Source organism: Alligator sinensis, unplaced genomic scaffold, assembly GCF_000455745.1.
Source record: "Alligator sinensis unplaced genomic scaffold, ASM45574v1 scaffold196_2, whole genome shotgun sequence".
NCBI lineage: Eukaryota > Metazoa > Chordata > Crocodylia > Alligatoridae > Alligator > Alligator sinensis.
The window spans coordinates 243,060-262,977 of record NW_005843050.1 but is presented as its reverse complement, the minus strand read 5'-3'; the positions used below and the strand labels follow the sequence as shown (position 1 = coordinate 262,977).

At 47.2% G+C, this 19,918-nt stretch overlaps 1 protein-coding gene across 1 annotated transcript in view; it reads right to left on the bottom strand.

Annotated features, from left to right (window-relative positions):
• COL28A1 (collagen type XXVIII alpha 1 chain) overlaps positions 1 to 19,918 on the bottom strand; it is a 169,318-nt gene that overhangs the window by 93,682 nt on the left and 55,718 nt on the right. Inside the window, exons 12-15 of the mRNA XM_006036981.3 lie at positions 17,957 to 18,025; positions 14,609 to 14,677; positions 11,508 to 11,576; positions 9,014 to 9,082 (exon numbers count right to left, since the gene is read on the bottom strand). Of these exons, the coding sequence (XP_006037043.1) occupies positions 9,014 to 9,082; positions 11,508 to 11,576; positions 14,609 to 14,677; positions 17,957 to 18,025 (276 nt within the window). The remainder of the gene's footprint in view (positions 1 to 9,013; positions 9,083 to 11,507; positions 11,577 to 14,608; positions 14,678 to 17,956; positions 18,026 to 19,918) is intronic.

The following is a 19,918-nucleotide window of genomic DNA, read 5'->3' as shown; positions in this document are numbered from 1 at the left end:
TAAATATGGTAATCTTCTAAAACCATAACAATAAAAAGCATGTATACAGATTCCAACCCAAAAGTCAACCCAAACAGCTGAAAACTCCTGCCCAGCTGCTGCTCAATACCCTAAAAGAACCTAACCTATATGGGCATTTTATTCTTCTACTTTAAAGTTCTGCAGGTGCCCTGTGCCCAGAACTGACCCAGACTTGTGAGCACCGAGCTTGCCCCCAAGTCCAACTAAGATCCAGAAACTAAGTATCCTTCTGCCTAAGTCCCCTGAGTAACTTAGTCAAGTAGGGGCTGGATCTAATAAAACTTCATAATAATTAAGTTGCCAAAGATGAAAATTGTGATCCAGAAAGCCCCCACTAGACTGGATGCCTAGAGTTTGGCAACTCTGCACCTATCCTCCCCTCTAAGACAATTAAAGGAGATGGAGGATGCACTCTGCTCTGCATTGCTGGGTGGGATCAGAAGAAATAAATGCAAAAAAAAAATAAATCAGCTAGATGAATTGTTTTGCTAGCACTTTCTATGTTTGGATACCTAAAAAGTGGTCTTATTTTAAAAAATGCCAAACACACAGTGAGAGCTACTAGATGACGTAACCTAGGCACTTATTTTGGAAAATCCTGGCTTTTCCTGTAATATGGCCCCTGAGTTTTGCTCCAGAGGGACAGTAGAGCATCTTAGTGAGTTTCCTGGGAATCCCCAAGTGGCACAGGGTTGGCAACACAAGCTTTGCATTCTCATGCCTTTTCTAGTGGTCAGGATTTGGTGAAAGTAAGGGTCTCAACTCCACTGAGCCCTCTGACAGATGTGCCTTGTATGTGATAACTACCAGGTTATTCTAGAACAGGGGTGGGCAATTATTTCAGCTGGAGGGCCACTTAACAAGTTTTGGTGAGGGCCACAAGGGTAGCCCTGCCCCTTGACAGGTGTCCTGTCTCCTGGTCACCATCTTGGGGCCAGAAGTCCCACTCCTAACCCCTTACTGTGGCAGAGTGGCCGGGGAGAAGAGAAAGAAAGCCCTGCTAACACCTCCACCTTTACCTGAAGCGTGCTCAGGATTCACCTGAGCTGTGGTTCTCTCCAGGGGCTAAGCAAGCCAGACAGGGGCCATTTTCTACTTCTGGCCATGCTGGAGGGACTGGTCAGGTCAGGTGCTGGTGGTGGGGATGCTTGCTGATGCAGTCAGGTTCCCTATTTTGGGGCAGGGCCAGAAAGCTACACCATTCCTAATGCTGAAGAGCTGACTGGCTACTCCAGACCCAGTTATTGCTTTGGAAGGGACAGCAAGCCCCAGCTGTGTAGTGGGGGTGGACCCCAATTGGGGAAGAGAATCGGCTGGAGCCCTTAAGAAGCCCTTGAGCTGAGGCATGGCAGGGAGCAGAAGGTAGAGGACACGGAGTATCAGCTGGGTGAGGAACAGCTGTGCTGCTCATCTTTTGTTGTATTCATTTGAAATGAACTGCTAGGTATCCCTGGGGCAATGCTCAATGCCTTCAGCTATGGGGCTGGGCACAAATAAGATACTGGATTGATGTTAAATGACTGCAGATCCCTTCTGAGAGTCTGAGATTATAAAGAGTATAAATGGAGGTTTGAGGTGGGAGTGCAGGGGCTGGAGAAGCTCCCATTCAGGCCCCATAATTGATCCAGAGGATTTCAGCTATATAAGGGACTGGTGGTGTTAGCTGCCTTTCCCTTTGAGGATCAGGACTATTCCTAGACTGAACATCACCTCCTGTAGTTTTCCATCTAAGTCATGGCAGGTGAGGCCGAGTGAGGACCAGAGCACCCTAACCCTGAGGAGGGAATATACTGAGGCCATCCTATTAAGGACATGGCTATCCCAGGCCACTGAGACACCATTAGGTATGCTGGCAAGACAGCTACAGCTTGGTGACAACTTTGGTTCATTGGAAAACCAAACAGAAAAATTTAAGAAAAGAGTTGTTTTCCCCACCTTTCTTCCTTGTGATGAACTTCCGGGTCTACTAAACTTGGGGACATAATGGATAAGGATGGTAAGGGGTCAGCCCATGGCACTGCTGGCCTACAGGTAGGGACATCAGAGTCAAATGGAAGTATTTTTGTGAGTAAGGGCTAAAAAACAGGCAGCCCAAAGTGCATTGTTCTGTTGTCAGCAGATGCTGAATGAAAAGCTGGAATTGCAACAAGGCACCAGGGCAGGACCTGCAGAAGGGTTTAGGATGCCTAAGATGGACTGAGACAATGACTGGAGGCCTATCTAGAAGCCTTTGAAAGACTGGCCATGACTGCCAGCTGGGCTCCTGAGCACTGAGCATATCAATTGGGACCTTTGTTAATGGGTAGAGCCCAGGCCACTTAAAGGGCCATGCCTCACAAAGAAGCTGGAGTTTGCAAAAAATTAAAGGAAGCTATACTATATTGAATGTAGGTATCAACTGAGACTTATCATGTACAATTTTGTGCGAGAAAGAGTCAAGAGGAAAAGTGGCCCCAGGTTCTGCTACAGTCTTAGAGAGACTTAGCCCAACAGTGGCTTAAGCCAGAGATTACAACTCTGGCCAAAGTAGTAGATACTACTGTATTAGAACAATTTACTGGGGACCTAGCAGAAGGGACCCAACAATGGGTGTGAAGACACCAATCCCAAAACTCAGAGGAGGCACTAAAATTGGCTGACACTTTTTCAGAAGCCAAAAAAATTGACTCTCAGGGAGAGATTCAAGACAGCCTCACCCATCGGATAAGGAGTACAAAGAATGATCCAGGGAGGATGTGGCCCTCTCCCAGAGGGTTTGCAAAAAGATAAGATGCTATATCTGTGGAGAACTGGGACACAGAACTTGGATGTGTCCAAAGTTTAAAGATAGATAGGGGTCACCATGGAGCAAACTGCACCCCTCTGGGGAAGGATCAAGTGATGTAGAGAAGCCAGGACCTATGAATTGTAGCTTTGTAGCTGACACCAGTACGCTACTGCCACAGGCTACAGTGATGGTAATGTTAGAAGATAAAGAGTTACCTAGCTATGATTGACACGGAATGTGTACAGACCTTGATTAAGGCATTGCTTGTTCCCCAGAAGCAGGGGAACCCATGGGCCCAAAGAAGTTGGTCTGTGTGCATGGGGAATGTCAGGTATATCCCTGTAGGAAATTAAAGATGACTGTACTGGGAAAAACAAGAGAGATACCAGTGGACTGGGTGGACCAATTACTGTGCCCCATGATCCGGGGACATGACTGGCCAGAGTTGTGAATGGTCTTCCAGCACACCTCGGAGGCATCAAAAACCCCATGTTGTTGGAAGAAAGAAAAAGGAAAGGTCGAGGCAATGATCATGATAGTGAAGAGAGGGGAAAAGTCAAAGAAATAGATTTGGAACATCCATCAGAGTGATGGCAGTTCTGAGAAGATCAAGTAAGAGAAAAGGTATTGCCATGCTTATGAGGAAAGCATGGTCTGGTGGCACGACGAAGTTAGAAAACCGGAGATGGTAATGAAATACCCATGTTTTGAGGTAAGGGGAGATCTCCTGAGCCAAATAATAAAAGGGGTAGGGGAAGGGGAAGAAGTCACACAATTATTAGTCCCCAGAGGGATTTACTCCAGATAGCCCATTCCCTACCTATGGGTAGGCCTTTGAGCTGGGACAAATCAAGGCTCAACTTTTTAAAAGGTTCTGGCCAGGTACAGTAAAAGAGGTAGAAAGATTTTGTAATGCATGCCCAGCATGTCTGAAGACTTCTCAGGTGCCCCCAAAAAGGGCCCCTTTAATACCTATGCCGATAATTGAAAAGCCATTCAATAGAATTGTGATGGGTCTTTCCCAAAGAGTAGCTCAGGGTATCAGTATATTTTGGTCATTATGGACTATATGACCAGGTTCCCAGAAGCAATTCCTCTGCCATTGGTGGGGGTGCCTAAGGTTGCCACCAAGTTAATAAAATGGGTGGCCAGAGTTGGAATACTGAAAGAAATAGTGACCAAGGAAGGGATGAATTTTATGTTGGGTGTCCTGCAAGGCTTTTGTGGGCTGGATCTGGCCCACCGGGCTCCATATTAGACACCTACAAACCATGGCTTACCATTTGCAAACTGATGGGATGGTGGAGCGGTTTAATAAGACACTAAAGAGTATTCTGAGGACCACCATACAATGCAACCTGAAGGATTAGAATCTTCTTTTAGATCCCCAACTGTTTGTAGTTTGAGAATCAGCACAAGCATCACTGGGTTTCTCGCCGTTCAGATTAGTATATGGGTATCAACCCTGGGGATTGCTGGATGTGGGCAGGGATAAACAGGAGGTTGCCAGCACCACATTACCTAATCATTTGGTAAAATTGCAGGACTGATTGCAAACAGTGCAGCAGATAGCCAGCAAAAACCTGTGGGAAGCAAAGACCAGACAGAAAGGAAATATGATAAGACAGCAAAGCCCCAGGAATTTGTGGCAGGAGACTAGGTGGTGTTGTTATTACCAGACCAAAATAGCAATTTGTTGGCCTGATGGCAAGGTCTGTACCTGGTTACAGAGAAAGTAATGGACTACCAAATTCTTCAATCAGGGCACCATTGGGAGAAACAAATATTTCATGTAAATTTGTGAAGGAATGGAAGGGGCAGGAAGGGTATTTACTAGATTCAGGACCCGACTCCCTGGAACTAGGCCCCCTCATTAGGGAGTGCCCCAGAGAGCAGAAGAGTAGAGTACCGTTGTTGGGGGGACATTTGACCCAAGAGCCAACTAACCCAATTTTGGGACCTCTTCCAGGAGGAATCAGGGCTGGGGCTGGGGGTGGTCCATCCTATACACATGCCACCAGGAATGGTGATCCAAGACCATTCAAGATGCCTTTCCAGGGGCTCCAAGAGTCTGTGTGGCAGGAAATTATGTACAATAGCTAGAGGCATCCTTAAGGAATCTTGGAGCCAGTGGCAGAGTCTGCTAGTAGTAGTTCATAAGCTGGATGGGATGCTGAGACTCTGCATGGACTTTAGGAAAGTTAATGAAGTGGCTGCATTTGATGCACTCCCAATGCCCCACATCAAGGAGATGGTAGAAAAGATTAGATGAGCGTGATATATCACGATGTTGGATATGACAAAAGGCTACTGGCAGATCCCAATAGCCCCAGAGAATCAAGAGAAGACAGTGTTCAGAACACCTTGAGGCCTGTTTGAGTTTCATGGAGCTGCATGGAGCAGTGGCAACTTTCCAATGCCTAATGGACCAGATATTGAGCCTGTACCAAAACTGTTTAGCTGCATATATTAGTGATGTCATTATTTTCTTATCTACATGGGAACAATACTTGGTGGACCTGAAGGCAGTGCTAGGAGCCTTGCAAAGAGAGGGGCTAACCACAAATCCACAGAAATGCCATCTAGGCCAGCGAGAAACCAAATACTTGGGATTTGTGGTAGGCCAAGGATGAGTGAGACCCATGATGGACAAGGTTGAAGCACTACAAATGTACATTAAGCCCAAAACTAAAAAGCAAATGAGGTCATTTCTGGGCTTAGCCAACTATTGTAGAAAATTCATTCCCCATCTCTCGGAGATGGTGGTACCCCTCCTACACCTAACAAAGGGCACCCGACAGGCAGAGATCTCATTGACTGAGGAGGCACAGAGAGCTTTTGAGACTGTTTAGAATTTCCTATGTGGGGAGCCTGTCCTGTTCATGCCAGATTTTAATAAGTCTTTTTTTCTAGAGCTGGATGCTTTAGGAGTGGCCCTCAGGGTGTCTTAACTCAAACAGTGGATGGAGACAGCAGGCCCATAGCCTATGCTAGTTGCAGACTCTTGAAGCATGAGGTCCGTTACTCCATAGTGGAACATGAGTACTTAGTGAGCAAGTAGGGAATAGACCTTTTCAAGTACTACCTGATGGGCCATGAATTTATGCTCATCACGGATCATGCCCCCCTTAGATGGCTACAAACTAGTAAGATGGATAATGCTAGGATTATGAGATGGTCATTGGGCCCTCCAACTGTATAGCTTCAAGATTGAGTATAGATTAGGAAGAAAAAATAAAGTTGCAGATTTTCCCCTCCCAACAGCATGAGCTGGAGAGCAGTTCAACAAAGGTGGATCCATAGGCATCACAACAATTCCCCCCAAGGGGGCATCTCAGGATAAGTAATGTGGGCAAGGGTACTCATGACTTAAGGGCAGGGATGTGTGGAAGAGCAGCTGGGGAGAAGGGAAGGAAACCCCCTTGTATGTGGAAGAGCAGCTGGGGAGAAGGGAAGGAACCCCCCCTGTCCCCTCTCCCTTACCTGAAGTGTGCCTGGAATCTGTCTGGACTGTGGTTCCCACCAGGAGCTGAGCAAGCCGGACAGGGGCCATTCTCCACTACTGGCTGTGCTAGAGGGGCCAGTCAGGCCAGGTGCCAGTGGTGGGGATGATCACTGGTGCAGTCAGGTTCCCTGTTTGGGGGTGGGGCCAGAAAGCTGCACCAGTCCTAATGCTGAAGAGCTGGTCAGCTACTCCAGGCCCAGTTTTTGCCTCAGCAGGGATGGTGAGCCCCAGCTGTGTAGCAGAGGCAGACCCCAATTGAGAAAGAGAATCAGCTGGAGCCCTTAAGAAGCCCTTGGAGCCAAGGCATGGCAGGAAGCAGAAGGCAGAGAACATGGAGCCTCGAATGGGTGAGTAGCAGCTGTGCTGCTCACCTTTTGTTGCACTCATTCAAAATAAACCTGCTAGATATCCCTGGGGAAAAGCCTGGCACCTTCAGCTACGAGGCTGGGCATGAATAAGACATTAGATTGACATTAAATGACTGCAGATCCCTTCTGAGGCTCTTAGATTATAAAGAGTATATATGAACAGAGGTTTGAGGAGGGAGTGTAGGGGCTGGAGGCAGTAGCCACTAAGTTTGGTGCCTGGGACAAAGCCCACAGCGGCAGCCCACCCTCACCCTGTGCACAGATCCAGGGGGCAAATGCTCCCCCCATGCTTGCCTGGAAGTGCATGCAGCGGCGGGAGCCATCCCTTCCCCTTTCCCTGCACCCCCCCAAATGAGCCGCTCACAGCTCCGTCCCATGCCCCTCCCCAACTGGGCAGTACCTGTTGGCACCCCTTTGCTTTGGCACCTGAGACAGTTACCCCGCTCATCCACCCTCCTTCCTTTTCTACAGCACTGGCTGGAAGAACTCCCATTCAGGCTCCTAAGGCCCCATAGTTTATCCAGAAGATTTCGGCTGTATAAGGGACTGGTGGCATCAGTTGCTTTTTCCCCTCAAGGATCGGGAATGTCCCTAGACTCAACATCACCTTCTGAAGTTTTCCATCAAAGTCATGGCAGACGAGACTGAGTGAGGGCCAGAGCACTCTAACCTTGAGAAGGGAATATACTGAGGCCTCCCTATTAAGGAAACGGCTATCCCAGGCCACCAAGACACCCTTAGCTACACTGGAAAGACAGCTATGGCTCGGTGACACTAATCTTTGCCACCAGAAGTCCCCCTTTTTGCTCTGGAAATACTCCTGGGGGGGTGGAGGGGGAGAGTTGACATCTTGAAATGGGGAAAAAACAAATTATATACTAAAAAACTCAAACGTTTACTATGGTTGGGGGTGGGAGTGCATATGGGGCCTGTGGGAGGGTGTGGGTGTTTGTGTTGAGGACATAGTGAGAGGTGTGGAGCCAGACCCACCCATCCTGTCCTGGCTGCAGTACACAGTTCCCAACTGCAAAGCTGGGATCCATATGGTGCAGCATGGGGCCATCCGGGGCCATCCTGGCACAACGCAGTCCTAGCTACAAGGCTGGGATCCACACAATGCAGCATGGAGCCAGCCCGGCCTGGCCTGTTCCCTCCATGCCACTTCACTTGGGTCCCAGCCATGCAGTGGGGAATCATGTGCAACTGGGAGGGGATGGGACAGGCCAGTCTAGCTCCATGCTGTGCCATGAGGGTCCCAGACTTGTAGCCAGGAACCACGTTCTGCCAAGAGGGGACAGGCCAGGCCAGGACTCACATGGCACAGCGCAGAGCCAGCCTGGCCAGGCCCAGCCTGTCCCAGCAGCGCACCTTTCCCCACTGCAGGGCCAGGACCCAAGCGTCACAGAGCCGGTGTAGCCCTGCCCATCCCCTCCCAGTAGGATGCAGTTCCTGACTGCAAGGCTGGGACCTGCATGGCATGGCATGGAGCCAACCCAGTCCAGCCCAGCAGCATGCTAGAGTACCAGAACCTCTGGAAGTCCCACCCCATCAGGCTGGGCCAGCTCCATGCCTACATGTGGTGCTCCTGGCACCCTAGCTGGGAGTGGCACATGGAGGCACAGAGCCAGAGTCCCACAAGCCCCATGGAGTGGGATGATTGCTGGCAGTCCCCGCCCTCCCCCCCCCCCCTTCTTACCCGAATTTCAACTCTCGGACAAGGGAGGGCTGGGGAAAAGCCACAGGGGCACCAGGGCAGAAGCCTCTGCTAGACAGAAGCTTCTGGTCTCCATAAGCTTCTAGGGGTGGGGGTGTAGCGGAGTGGAGCAGGGCAGGGCAGGGTTGGTTGTGTTTTAACCAGAGCCTGAGCTGCTTCCTGCTGCAGCTGGTGGCTCATGCTGCCAGCACCATGTTGGCTTTTAGACAGGCAGCCACCAGCAGGTAATAATTGTCTAAATTTTAGAGGGGCCCTGTGGACTGAATAGAATACCCCGGTGGGCCAGATCCAGCCCACAAGCTGTATTTTGCCCACCCGTGTTCTAGAAGCTGAAGTGCCACCTGACCAGCCTCGAGATATAACAGTAGAAAGAGGGAGTAAAGTCACCTTTGTCCATTTCTTCTCCCATGTTTCCAGCTGTAAATAACACAGCTTTGGCTGCAATTAAAACCTGAGCTCCATGTGTCATCAGCTAATACCCATGAGTGTTCAGATGCCAGGTTGATGGACATAAATAGAGCAGTTTGTCCCGTGTCCAGATAAATATATATGTTCATACAATTGCTACACTGCATAAAGGATTAAATCAGCATTAACTTTACTGTAGTTCCTATAGATGTGACTTTCATTTATCTCACCTTATCACCTTTGATTGATGGACCTGGTGGTCCATTTACACCTTCTGAGCCTTTAGAGCCTTTTTCACCCTGGAAATTTTTCATATGATATATTAACTTAATGTACATTTTTATACATAAAATCTAAATAAAATGGTTTCTGTGTAAACAGGATACACATTTTCAAAGAAATTTTGCATCAACGAAGCATAGCTTAAAACACATCATGTCCAAATTTATCCTCCTCTTTTAACTGTTGTAGCTTGAAATAACCTTTTAAAAGGCCTCACAGAGGAAGAAGGGGAAAAATGAAACTGCCACAGGCAGAAGACTTGGGAGTTTCCAAGAAGACTTGGAACACTTTGGGAGTTTCATCAGGTGAATATTGCAAAAGGCACTTGAGGCTAAAGAAAAAGGTTATACATAAACTAGTTTAAGAGATCTGAAACTGGTTTAAACCTGTAACAGAACAGAAGTTCAGTGCACATAAACTGCTTTTTATGTGGGGGCGGGGCTGAGACTAATCAGAGCCCTGCTAGCCAGGCTGTGGGAGAGTGAAATTCCTCTGGTGGGGGCTTTTCCTGGGCCAGGCTGACCACAGGTGGGTGGCCGGGGCCAACTGGTGCATTCCCTCTCCCCACCCCGATTCAGAAGCAGGGGCTGGGGAGAGATTTTCTACCGGCTCTCCCCTCCCTGTGGGTGACTGCAGAGGTGGGGTGGCATGTGTCCAGCTGCCAATCAGGCCTAAGATGCCACTGGGCTGGGCTTAGCAGCCTTAAGCAGCTGGCCACAAGGGGTGGTACGCATGAGCACCCCCAGGCTCCTGGCCTTGGCCAGTGCAGGCTTCTGCCTGTCTTAGCCATTCAAACACTGAACATCAATTCAGTTTGTTAGCAGTTCAAGCTACGCAGTTTAGAAAAACCTGCAAACATTGAATCAAGTCCACCTTTTTGAATCCCTGTACTTAGCCTGATAGAGCAGTTTGGAGTGTACTGTTTGTAAATCTATCTGTCTGACAGCTTTTCCTTTAAGAAAAATTATCTTTCTTCAGTAATTCAAAGACTCCAGGGAACTGTTGAACCATTAAAATATCTCAGTTAGGATGACATGTTTGTGCTCTTTTTAGGACTGATTAAAAGAAACAGGATGAATTTGAGACTGGAGTACAAGTCTCCAGGTCAAGTCCCACTACTGATCTTTCCTGCACGTGTATGTATGTGTATATGTGAAATTAAAATATTTATCATGTTTATATATCTTAAGAAGTTAAAGGCCCATCATAGACACTCATATAATTCATATTTGAACTTTCTGCATTCTGAATGTTTCCCTCCTGTACTGAGCAGCTATTCTGGTTGCATCAATAGTTTCTGAAAAATGTTCTTTTTACCTACTCAAGGCTGGTGAGACACCTCTTGTTAAATACATTCTGTAGAACTAAGGCTATGTGGAAAGATATGGTTTTTAACTACTTTAAAAGGGGTGGAAGAGTTGTGGCATGGAAGCCAGGTTACATCTGCATGCCCCTATAGTGATACAAAGTGAGTTAAATTATAGTAACTATAATCCTGAATGAAACATAATTAAAGTTACCAGCTTTGTTATACTTGCCCACTCCTACAGTGATACAGACGTCAGTTATATTGTAACAGGCTATACCAATATTATCTATGTAGTGGTTATCTATTCTATTTTATAAATTAAATCTTTTATTCCGGAGATCAGATCATTACAGTCTACAAGAGAAGAAAGTAAATGGAAAGGATGGTTTGAAAGCTTTTGAAGTTGGAACAGGCAATGATGCATAAACCATAAAGTGAAGATGATGATGATGACAAAAGGTTATTAAAAAAAATTCAAATTAATCTTCCGCAGCAAAGTGCTAGTTCAACTAGTATCTGTTTATATCCTAGGAGGGTTATTCATTTCTTAATGTGTTCTGGAGAGGATACAACTTTATTAGCAGGTTGAAGTTGGAAGACATACTCAGAAGCACCTAAGTTGGTTAGGAGATGAAGGGACCAGACACATTTACACTGGTATAATTTATACTGGTTTTGCAAACAGCTGATGTTAATTACACTAGGATCTTGAGTGGGCAGACAACCATCTATCCCAGTTAGCAACAGGCAGAAGGAGCTATAATACACCTCAGTCTAGGTGGTAGGGGGGAAGATACCTTGAGCAAACAACTACCCCAAAATAAGCTGCAAACATACATGTACACTGGGGTAATTTACACTGAGGTAGGCTTGTCCTTGATTTTCTTCAAGATAATCATACACTGAATCTGAATGAGTAACACTGGTGGGGCTGTACATTACATGCCCACTTCTCTTTTTTAATACTGGTAGAAAGTCTAATTATACAAATATAAATGTGTTATAAAACAAAGTTCCAAGTCCCACCAATTTAATTTTCAATGTCAGCAAAATGGTACTAGTGCTCCTAAATTGCTTAGATGCTTTTTGAAATCTTACTATAATAATTATATTGGAATTATTTTTTTTCTTACCTTCTGGCCTGGAATACCTAGTCCTGGTGGCCCTCTCTCCCCTTGTACACCTTCAGGACCCCTTGACCCCTAGCAACAGAAAGAAAGAACAGCTTCAAGCTGTGTATGCAATAAAGTTTTCTTGCTGACACTATTTCAAATACACTGTACTACTATCCCATCCAATCCATCATGAAGTAGAAAACTGCAAAGTCTAAAAAAAGCGCTGTGCTTCTGCAAAATCTTGCTAAGAACAAGCAATTAAAGCACAGTGGAACAGTCATGCTTTATAGATTTAAATAACAATCCAATGCTGAAGTGAATTGTATGACATGGTACTATACACTCTTTTTCCTGTTTGTAAAGAAGAAAGACAGCAGTGAAATTGCATCATTTGTTTAGATGCATCTTTAGCCATCGGTATAGTTTACCACCTACCAGTATACAATGCCATAGTTTAGGGCTGACCAACTGGCAGCCTGTGAGCCACACGCAGTCCCCAGGGAGTTAGCCTGCAGGCCCCATGCTTACGATCTGGGTGCCTCTCCCCTGCCCAACCCCACTGCTCCCCTGATGTTGTTGCCAGAGTCTTTAGGCTTGCCCTCCCTTCCCAGCTTTTGGTTCCTGTCCCTGAGGACATGGCAATGGGACCCATGGCATTGACAGAGACCACATGTGGAAGACTCTGGTGACCCAGGGAACCCAGTGTGGCTCAGTATGGGGACCCACTTGGTGCCATATGGGGGCATCAGTGTGGTACAGTGGGGGCCACCAGAGTCCTCCAGATGTTGTCTCCTTCAATGCCATGGGTGCCATTGCTCTGTCCTTAGGAACAGGAACCAGAAGCTGGGAAGGGAGGAAGAGCCTAAAGACTACCATATCTAAGGTGGAAGCAAATTTCAGTTAGCTCAAGTTGAGATGGTATTAGTATTACAATATTACAAGTGTTTGCATAATGCTCCAGTCATTCAAATGTAGCTTGCATAATACCTACACTTGAATATTGCCTCAAAAATGTGAAAAATAAATTATCTGTGTAATGACAGCTAAATTTCTAGAGAGAGAGAGATTTAAAAGACACGATTTGTTGAAGCCTGGACAGTGTTCATGCAGGAAATCAACACCCCATTGTACGTTAGCTCTGTTTTTCATTCCATCTTATATGTAAGATTATGCAAGTTGTGGAAGTATAGATGGATATTTGAACACAAAATCATAACTTTTGCTTGGTGCTGATATTTCCTCTGTCTTTCTGTGTGGTATGCATTGTGGCTGTATCCTAACCTGCGGTGGCAAAATTTTGGAAAAAAAGTGCAGCTAATATGCGAGTCTGATACAGAGACTGATACAGAGTCTGATACTGAGACTGTTAGAACACCATTAGTCAAATGATGTTCTAGCATCAGATTTGAAATTATCACAGAAATTCTCATTTTGTTATAAAGTAGAGAGGTAATTTATAAAGTTAACATATCCCAATAGCTATCACTGTGTGGTCCCTGAGAAGACAGAAATTTTCTGTTCTTAAAATACGGAATAACTCTTTCCAGTACCACTATGTACATGGACTAGTAATGCTGATTAGTTCAAAATACCAGACTGCATTCCCCTTTGCTTTGGATTTATTAGATTTCCATGAACTGGCTAGCTTAATGCCTAGCACCAATGATAATTGAACTGTGTCCTCTACATGGTGGAGTTGGGTGGGTACGCTGGTGTACCTACATTGTTGCTAGAGGTCTGGAAATGCAGCAAGATGCGAGTTTTTCATTCTGCTATGTCAATTCATCCTGTCCATAAGGCCCATCAGCAAAATGTGATAGTGTGAACATTTAAGTATTATTGTTATTGTAAGGTAAACTTAATGTTGTATGGGTAAAACGTTGGAACTGTGCATATCAGTTCATCTTCAATATACAAAGAAGAAATAACTCATGACTAACAATTTGAATAGAGATAGGCAAATATTGTATATAATAGTTGGGATGTTACATTTGAAATCTAGTAGAAATAGTGGAGTGATTAAAAAAACAAATGTTGAAGTATAGAAAAGCAGAGGTTGGTCTTTAAAATGTTGCCAATATTTTCTGTTCTTTCAGTAATTCATTCTTTTGTTATATAAGCCCATTGGTGAGTTTTGGGGGATGTTCAAAAGTGAAAAGGTCATGTCTTTTTTTTAAGAGGAGAAATATTGTAATTGCTCCAATTACAAGTTGACTGTAAAAATGCAAACATTATTAGAATGAAATCCTAATTTCCTGAGCGTAGCAGCACCAGACCACATTTGTGACTGTAAAATGAACAATTTGTCTTTGTTGTTGTTTGTATTTTTTTGTGTTTTGTTTTTAATGAGGGAAAAATGCCTTTTTGGATAATATATTTTTTTTTAATTGTTTGATGGGTAAGAGAGGAAAAAACAATGAAAATAATGTATTGATAGAAACTTGTCAACACTCCTGCAAATTAAAGGCAAGGATTTCAGGGGGGTTATCAGAAAGATGGAAGAACAACTGCTTACCAAATGCTTTGTTTGCAAAGACTTTACAAACCTATTAAAAGGGCCGTGGAGAACCTAGAAGACTGATTGTAGTTCAGTAGAGATTCTAGGAAATTATTTAGTAAGTAAACCTATTAATTAATTTTTTTCTTGCATTTTTATAAATAAGAAATATGAATATCAAGCCTAAAAGTGCTGTGCTTTCTGTAATTCCTATCAAGTAGGAATTATAGGTAAAAATACACCTGTATACAGAAAGCCTTACAGAAAACAGTTCTGCACTCCCGCTTACATGGAAAAAAAGCTTGATTACCTGATCCTATTTCAATTGGATTTGAAAATTGTACTGGCTTCTCGTTATGCTATGTGCGATTGTTAATGCAGTAGTTATTGACACATATGTAGTCACTGTCATTATCTCAGCGTGAGATACAGGGTGGGGTGTGTGTGGGGTGTATGCGTATGGTGGAGGAGGGATTGTGAGGGGCAGTGTGGGGGGGCAATAGGTGGCGCGATAGTCAATATGACTATTCAATATGACTATTATCTATCAAGCAAGTTCACCTCCATTTCTTAGGTTGCTCTTATTTTTAATATATTGTACGGAACTTTACTGTCAACTTACAGTTAATCCTGGCTCGCCAATTCCAATAGGTCCTGGAGGCCCAATTCTTCCTTCCTGGCCTCTTTCACCCTTGTGAAAAGGAATATTGAAAGTTTAGTTTTTATTCTGAACAAACCATCTTCTTAGGGTAGCAAATCAGACTCACTTGCTTATATAGTTTTCAGAAGCATCTAAGTGACTAATAAGAGATTTTAAAAAATGGGAGTTGGACATTCTGCAGTCTAAAGAAATAGGCACATGTACAAGTTACTATGAGATAAACTACATGTCAGCTGCTCTACTGTAACTGCTCAGGGTAACAGCACGCACTTGGTCAGTTACTAGAAAGCCCCGTTCTCCTGTACGTCACGGTAACTTGATCATGTGTCCCTCTCCTAAGTTTCATTGAAAGTCTATGAGAATTAGGCTTTTACTCCAGCACAGGAATTTCAGGCTTAATAGAGTTGCTATGTGCCTCTGATTCAAGTATGTTGCTTCTCCAGTACATTGGGCGTGTCTACACATGCATTTGTTGCAGCACTGCTTTACTCACCAGTAAATTACTCGCAAGTAAATTATGCCAGGCAGGTGTCTAGATGTGCAGGGAACTGGCTACAAATTTGTTGCCAATCTGCTGCTGGTTTCTCGGGCCCTGAAATGGGCCCCTGCTGCCATCAGGGGAGCTCCAGGCTCCCCATAGGTCAGGGGTGGGCAAAATATGGCCTGTGGGCTGGATCCAGTCTGCAAGGCAATTTCATCCAGCCCACGGGTGCCTACCAACTAACTGTATCCTACCGAGCCCTTCCTCCTTTGTGGGTGGAAGTGAGGCACCCAAATATACACACACACACACCCCAACAATACCCTATTGCACCTTGCTCCCACCTTTGTGTGTGGAAGGGCCTGGCCCAGCCAGCATACAGCTTCTAGGTGGGGCTGCTGCTGCCACTGATGCAGCTGCCAGGGGATCTGCTCGGCTTCCCCAGTGTCTCACTCATTCTGGGCCAAGGTAGGGAAGTGGTAGGGGGGGAACTGGCTGGGAGCGTGGAACATGAGGTTGTGGAGCCTACACCCTGGGGCTAGTGGGAATGAGGAGCTCAGGTGGGCAGGGTATGAAGGAGAGTGAGGGAGGGTGTGGGGATCCCCCACACAATCCCTCCTGTGATGCACAGCCCCCACCAGTGGTAGTAGCAGCAGGCAGGGGTGCTTGGGGTACTCATGCCCAGCACAGGCGTTGCTGCTGCTGGTGCACGGCTCCAGCTAGCACTGCACATGAAGGCGAGGAATGTAATCAGGCAGGCCCACTTCTATTGCATGAGGCTCTGTATGCAGTTCCCGCATTCATGCGCCTCAGGAAGAAGCCCCACACCACGGAGCCAGCTGCCTTCACCCGTCCATGCTGTGCAGGTCCCAGGACTCCATGTAGAAGCAGGAGCCAAGGCTCCCCTCTGCTTCCAGCAGTCCCAGCATCTGCATGGCAGGGCACAGCGAAGTCAGCCAGCTTCATCACGCAGGGCTTCCCCCAGTGATACATGAGTGTGGGAGCTGCACATGCACTGTGGGAAGCCCTGCACGATGGAAGCAGGCTAGCCAGGCTGCGCTTCTCAACCCCATGTGCAGCACTGGCTAGAGATGAGCACCGCCAGGAGCAGTGTGCGCTGGGTACAAGAACTCTGAGTACCCCCACCTTTTACTGCTGCTGCTACCGGTAGAGGCTACACCATGGGGAGAAGTGTGCAGGGAGTCCCCACACCCCTCCACCTTTCCGCACACCCCACACACCCATGCCAACCCCCACAACCTCCAACATACACATACACACCCCCAACATACCCTATTGCCCCCACACACCTGGCAACACCCCTTCCCTCCACAATCCTCCCCACACAGCCCACACCCCGCCATATGCATACACAAAACCCACACGCCACTGTATATACCCCCCACCCTAACTATATGCTACACCCCCCCACACACACACAATATACAAGAGGAATTTTATTTCTGAGTTATTGTGCAATCATCTCTCTATATATTATGCAAACACAAAGCATGACAAATATTTTTTGTAGTAAAATTAAAATAGGTTATAGTAGGTGTTTGACTTTTAGTGTATGATTTGGTTTTTTGGTTCCAAGATGGCATCCCTCCCCTCCAAAAAGGAGTATTTCCAGAGGGCAAGGGGAGGGACTTCTGGTGGCAAAGGTCAGGGGTTAGGGGTGGGACTTCCAGTCCCAAGATGGCAACTAGGGGGCAGAGCACCTCTCAAGAGGCAGGGATACCCTTGTGGCCCTCAACAGCTCACCAAAAGTCATTAAGCAGCCTTCCAACTGAAATAATTGCCCATCCCTGCCCTAGGTGCTCAACCAGGGTCTGGTAGGGAGCACCAGGCTAGGAGCTGCCTGCTTCTGGGGTAGGGACAATGTCTTCCTGCCCCAGCAGCAGGGAGCTCCTGGCACTGGCTCCCCAGTCAGAGGTAGGAAATTTGGAAATAGCTGCAGGGGAGAGACAGGTCCCAGCTGGTGGGACAGATACCTCATTGCTAGTTGCCCCACCGGAAGATCGAGACAGGGGGCTGAGACCTACCCCACCCCTGCAGCTCTTTCCAAGCCCTTAGCCTCAATCACTCCATTGGAGCACAGGGCTGAGACCTGTCCCTGATCAAAACAGTTCCCAGCCTCTGCTCTGCACACTGGGCAGAGGCTGGGAGCTTGTTCGCTCCATATAGCAATGCATTGTCCATTATTCTGGATTGATCGAAGGCTTCATAATTAGTTTGTGCTCAGTGACAGCACTCCATACTCTCACATTGTCCCACAGCTTAAATAACTTCCTTGATCACAAGGAACAAGGGAAAAACCCCCATAGAAGTGCTGCTGTTTAAAACCTGGCACTATGTTAACAAAATACAGAAGATCAATGGGCTAAAGCAACTATGAAGACTTGGAATGAGGAATGGACCGATGTGTGAGACCAACCAGCAAAACCTAAAGGGAATTCCCTTCTCCCAGCTAAGAAAATGAATGACAATTCAGTCCCTTGTGCTCTGTCAACTTTGGTTTCAAGCCTCCAATACTGTTAGGCATCTATACCTAATAAATGTAGATGTACTTTGATTACTTTTACACATGGATTATCAACCTCATGTATTTTATGCTCAGAGAAGTACTTCGATTTTTTTACTGCCATGAGAGAGATTATATATAATCAAACCTTGACCAGGAAGGCACCTTTTAGTTTCAAATGATAAAAGCTTGAGTTTGAACTAGCAAAGAAGAATTTTGTTCAAAATATTACCACATATATTACAACACAGTATTCACTTAAGAACAGGATTGTAATGGGAAATGTATTCTTGATGATGATTACCTTAGATCCTTGATGTCCAATTCCAGGGGCTCCGGGAGGACCATAAGGACCTGGAGGACCTGGCTCTCCCTAAAACAAAACAAACCTAATAAGAAACAATAATAGGCTCATGGTACTTTGATAATAAGCAGAGAACAACAAAAATGGTGAGGGGGCTGAAGCACCTCAGAGACGGCCACCCAGACGGAGCCCCTGGTTCCAGGCTCCACGCAGACGGAGCCCCTGGCTCTTGGCTGCGGGGGCTGCCTGTCCCTTTTTCAGGCCCTAGGGCCTGGGAGCATGGTGACCTCGCCTTGTGGGGTCTGCTCCCTTTTGGGGTCTCTGGCGCGCCAGCTGGAGGACCTCCAGGCCACAGTCCAGAGACTGCGTGCCATCAGGGACTGCGAGCAGGAGATAGACTCCTACTGCTAGGCCCTTCTCCCCCGGGAGGCAGAGGGTAGACCACAGTCCCCCTCCACGCCAAAGGAGGACTTTGGGACCTCCTGCTGTGTCCAGCCAGGGGCATGGACCACGGTGGGCAAGGGCCCTAAGGCCCGCCGCACCAAGGCCCCTACTCCACCAGAACTGAGCAACAGGTACGCACCTCTTGCTGCCCCAGCAGAGCCTGCTGAGTTGCCGGCCCCCACAGGCAACATGGTCCCAACTGCAGCTACCGCCCCTGCTCTCCCCAAGACAAAACGTAAGGTGTTTGTTGTGAGAGACTCCCTCCTGAGGGGGACTGAGGGGCCAATCTGCCACCCCGACCCCTTAGCCCGGCAAGTCTGCTGCTTCCCGGGGACCCGCATCTGGGACATTATGGAGAGGATCCCAAAGCTCCTTAAACCCACAGACCACTATCCCATGCTCCTTATTCATGTGGGCACCAATGACACTGCTCGGAGCACTCCCAGCCAGGTCATGAGGCGCTACAGGGATTTGGGAGCGGGGCTTAAGGGTCTGGGGGCACAGGTAGTGTTCTCGTCGATCCTCCCAGTATCAGGCTATGGGCTGAGAAGGGACAGGAGGATCTATGTGGTCAACCAAAGACTGCAGCGCTGGTGTCGTCAGGAAGGCTTTGGCTTTCATGACCACAGCCCGCTCTTTGGCGAGAGAGGCAGCGAGCTGCTGGGAAGGGATGGCCTCCACCTCTCTCCCCTAGGGAGGAGGCTCTTCTCAGCCAGACTGGCTGACCTGCTCCACCAGGCTTTAAACTAAGCCCGTTGGGGCACGGGGGGACTACCACCATTGCTGGCCCGCTGAGCAATCCTTGCAAAGCCAGCAGATCACGGCACTTCAGGGAGCCCACCCCTGCCCCAGCCCTGGTAAAATCTGTGGGCAAGGAAGGAGCCCCCCAGGGGGAACTTGCCTGCCTGTACACTAATGCCAGGAGCTTGGGGAATAAGCAGGAGGAGCTCATCCTCATGCTCAGTGCAAACAATTACGATGTCATAGGGATAACGGAGACCTGGTGGGACTCCACCCATGACTGGACCACGGGGATAGATGGCTATACCCGGTACAGGAGGGATCGTGTAGAGAAAAGGGGCGGGGGGGGTAGCTCTCTATGTTAAGGAAAACTACACATCCCTGCAAGCCGATATTGGCGACCAGGGTGGACGGCTGGAGACCCTCTGGGTTAAAACCCATGGGGAACAAGGCACAGGGGACACAATGGTGGGAGTCTATTACAGACCTCCCACCCAAAGTCCTGAGCTTGACCAGGAGTTTGCCCAGGAACTGGCTCAGGCAGCTTGCTCCAGGACCATGGTTGTCATGGGTGACTTCAATTACCCAGACATCTCGTGGGAGGATCGCTCAGCAAAATCTGAGCGGTCGCAGAGCTTCCTCTCGTGCGTGGATGACCTCTACCTGACTCAAGAAGTCTATGGGCCAACGAGAGGCAAAGCGCTGCTCCACCTGGTACTGGCTACTGGGGATGACCTAGTCGGCGACCTAGTGATCGATGGGAAGCTGGGTGACAGC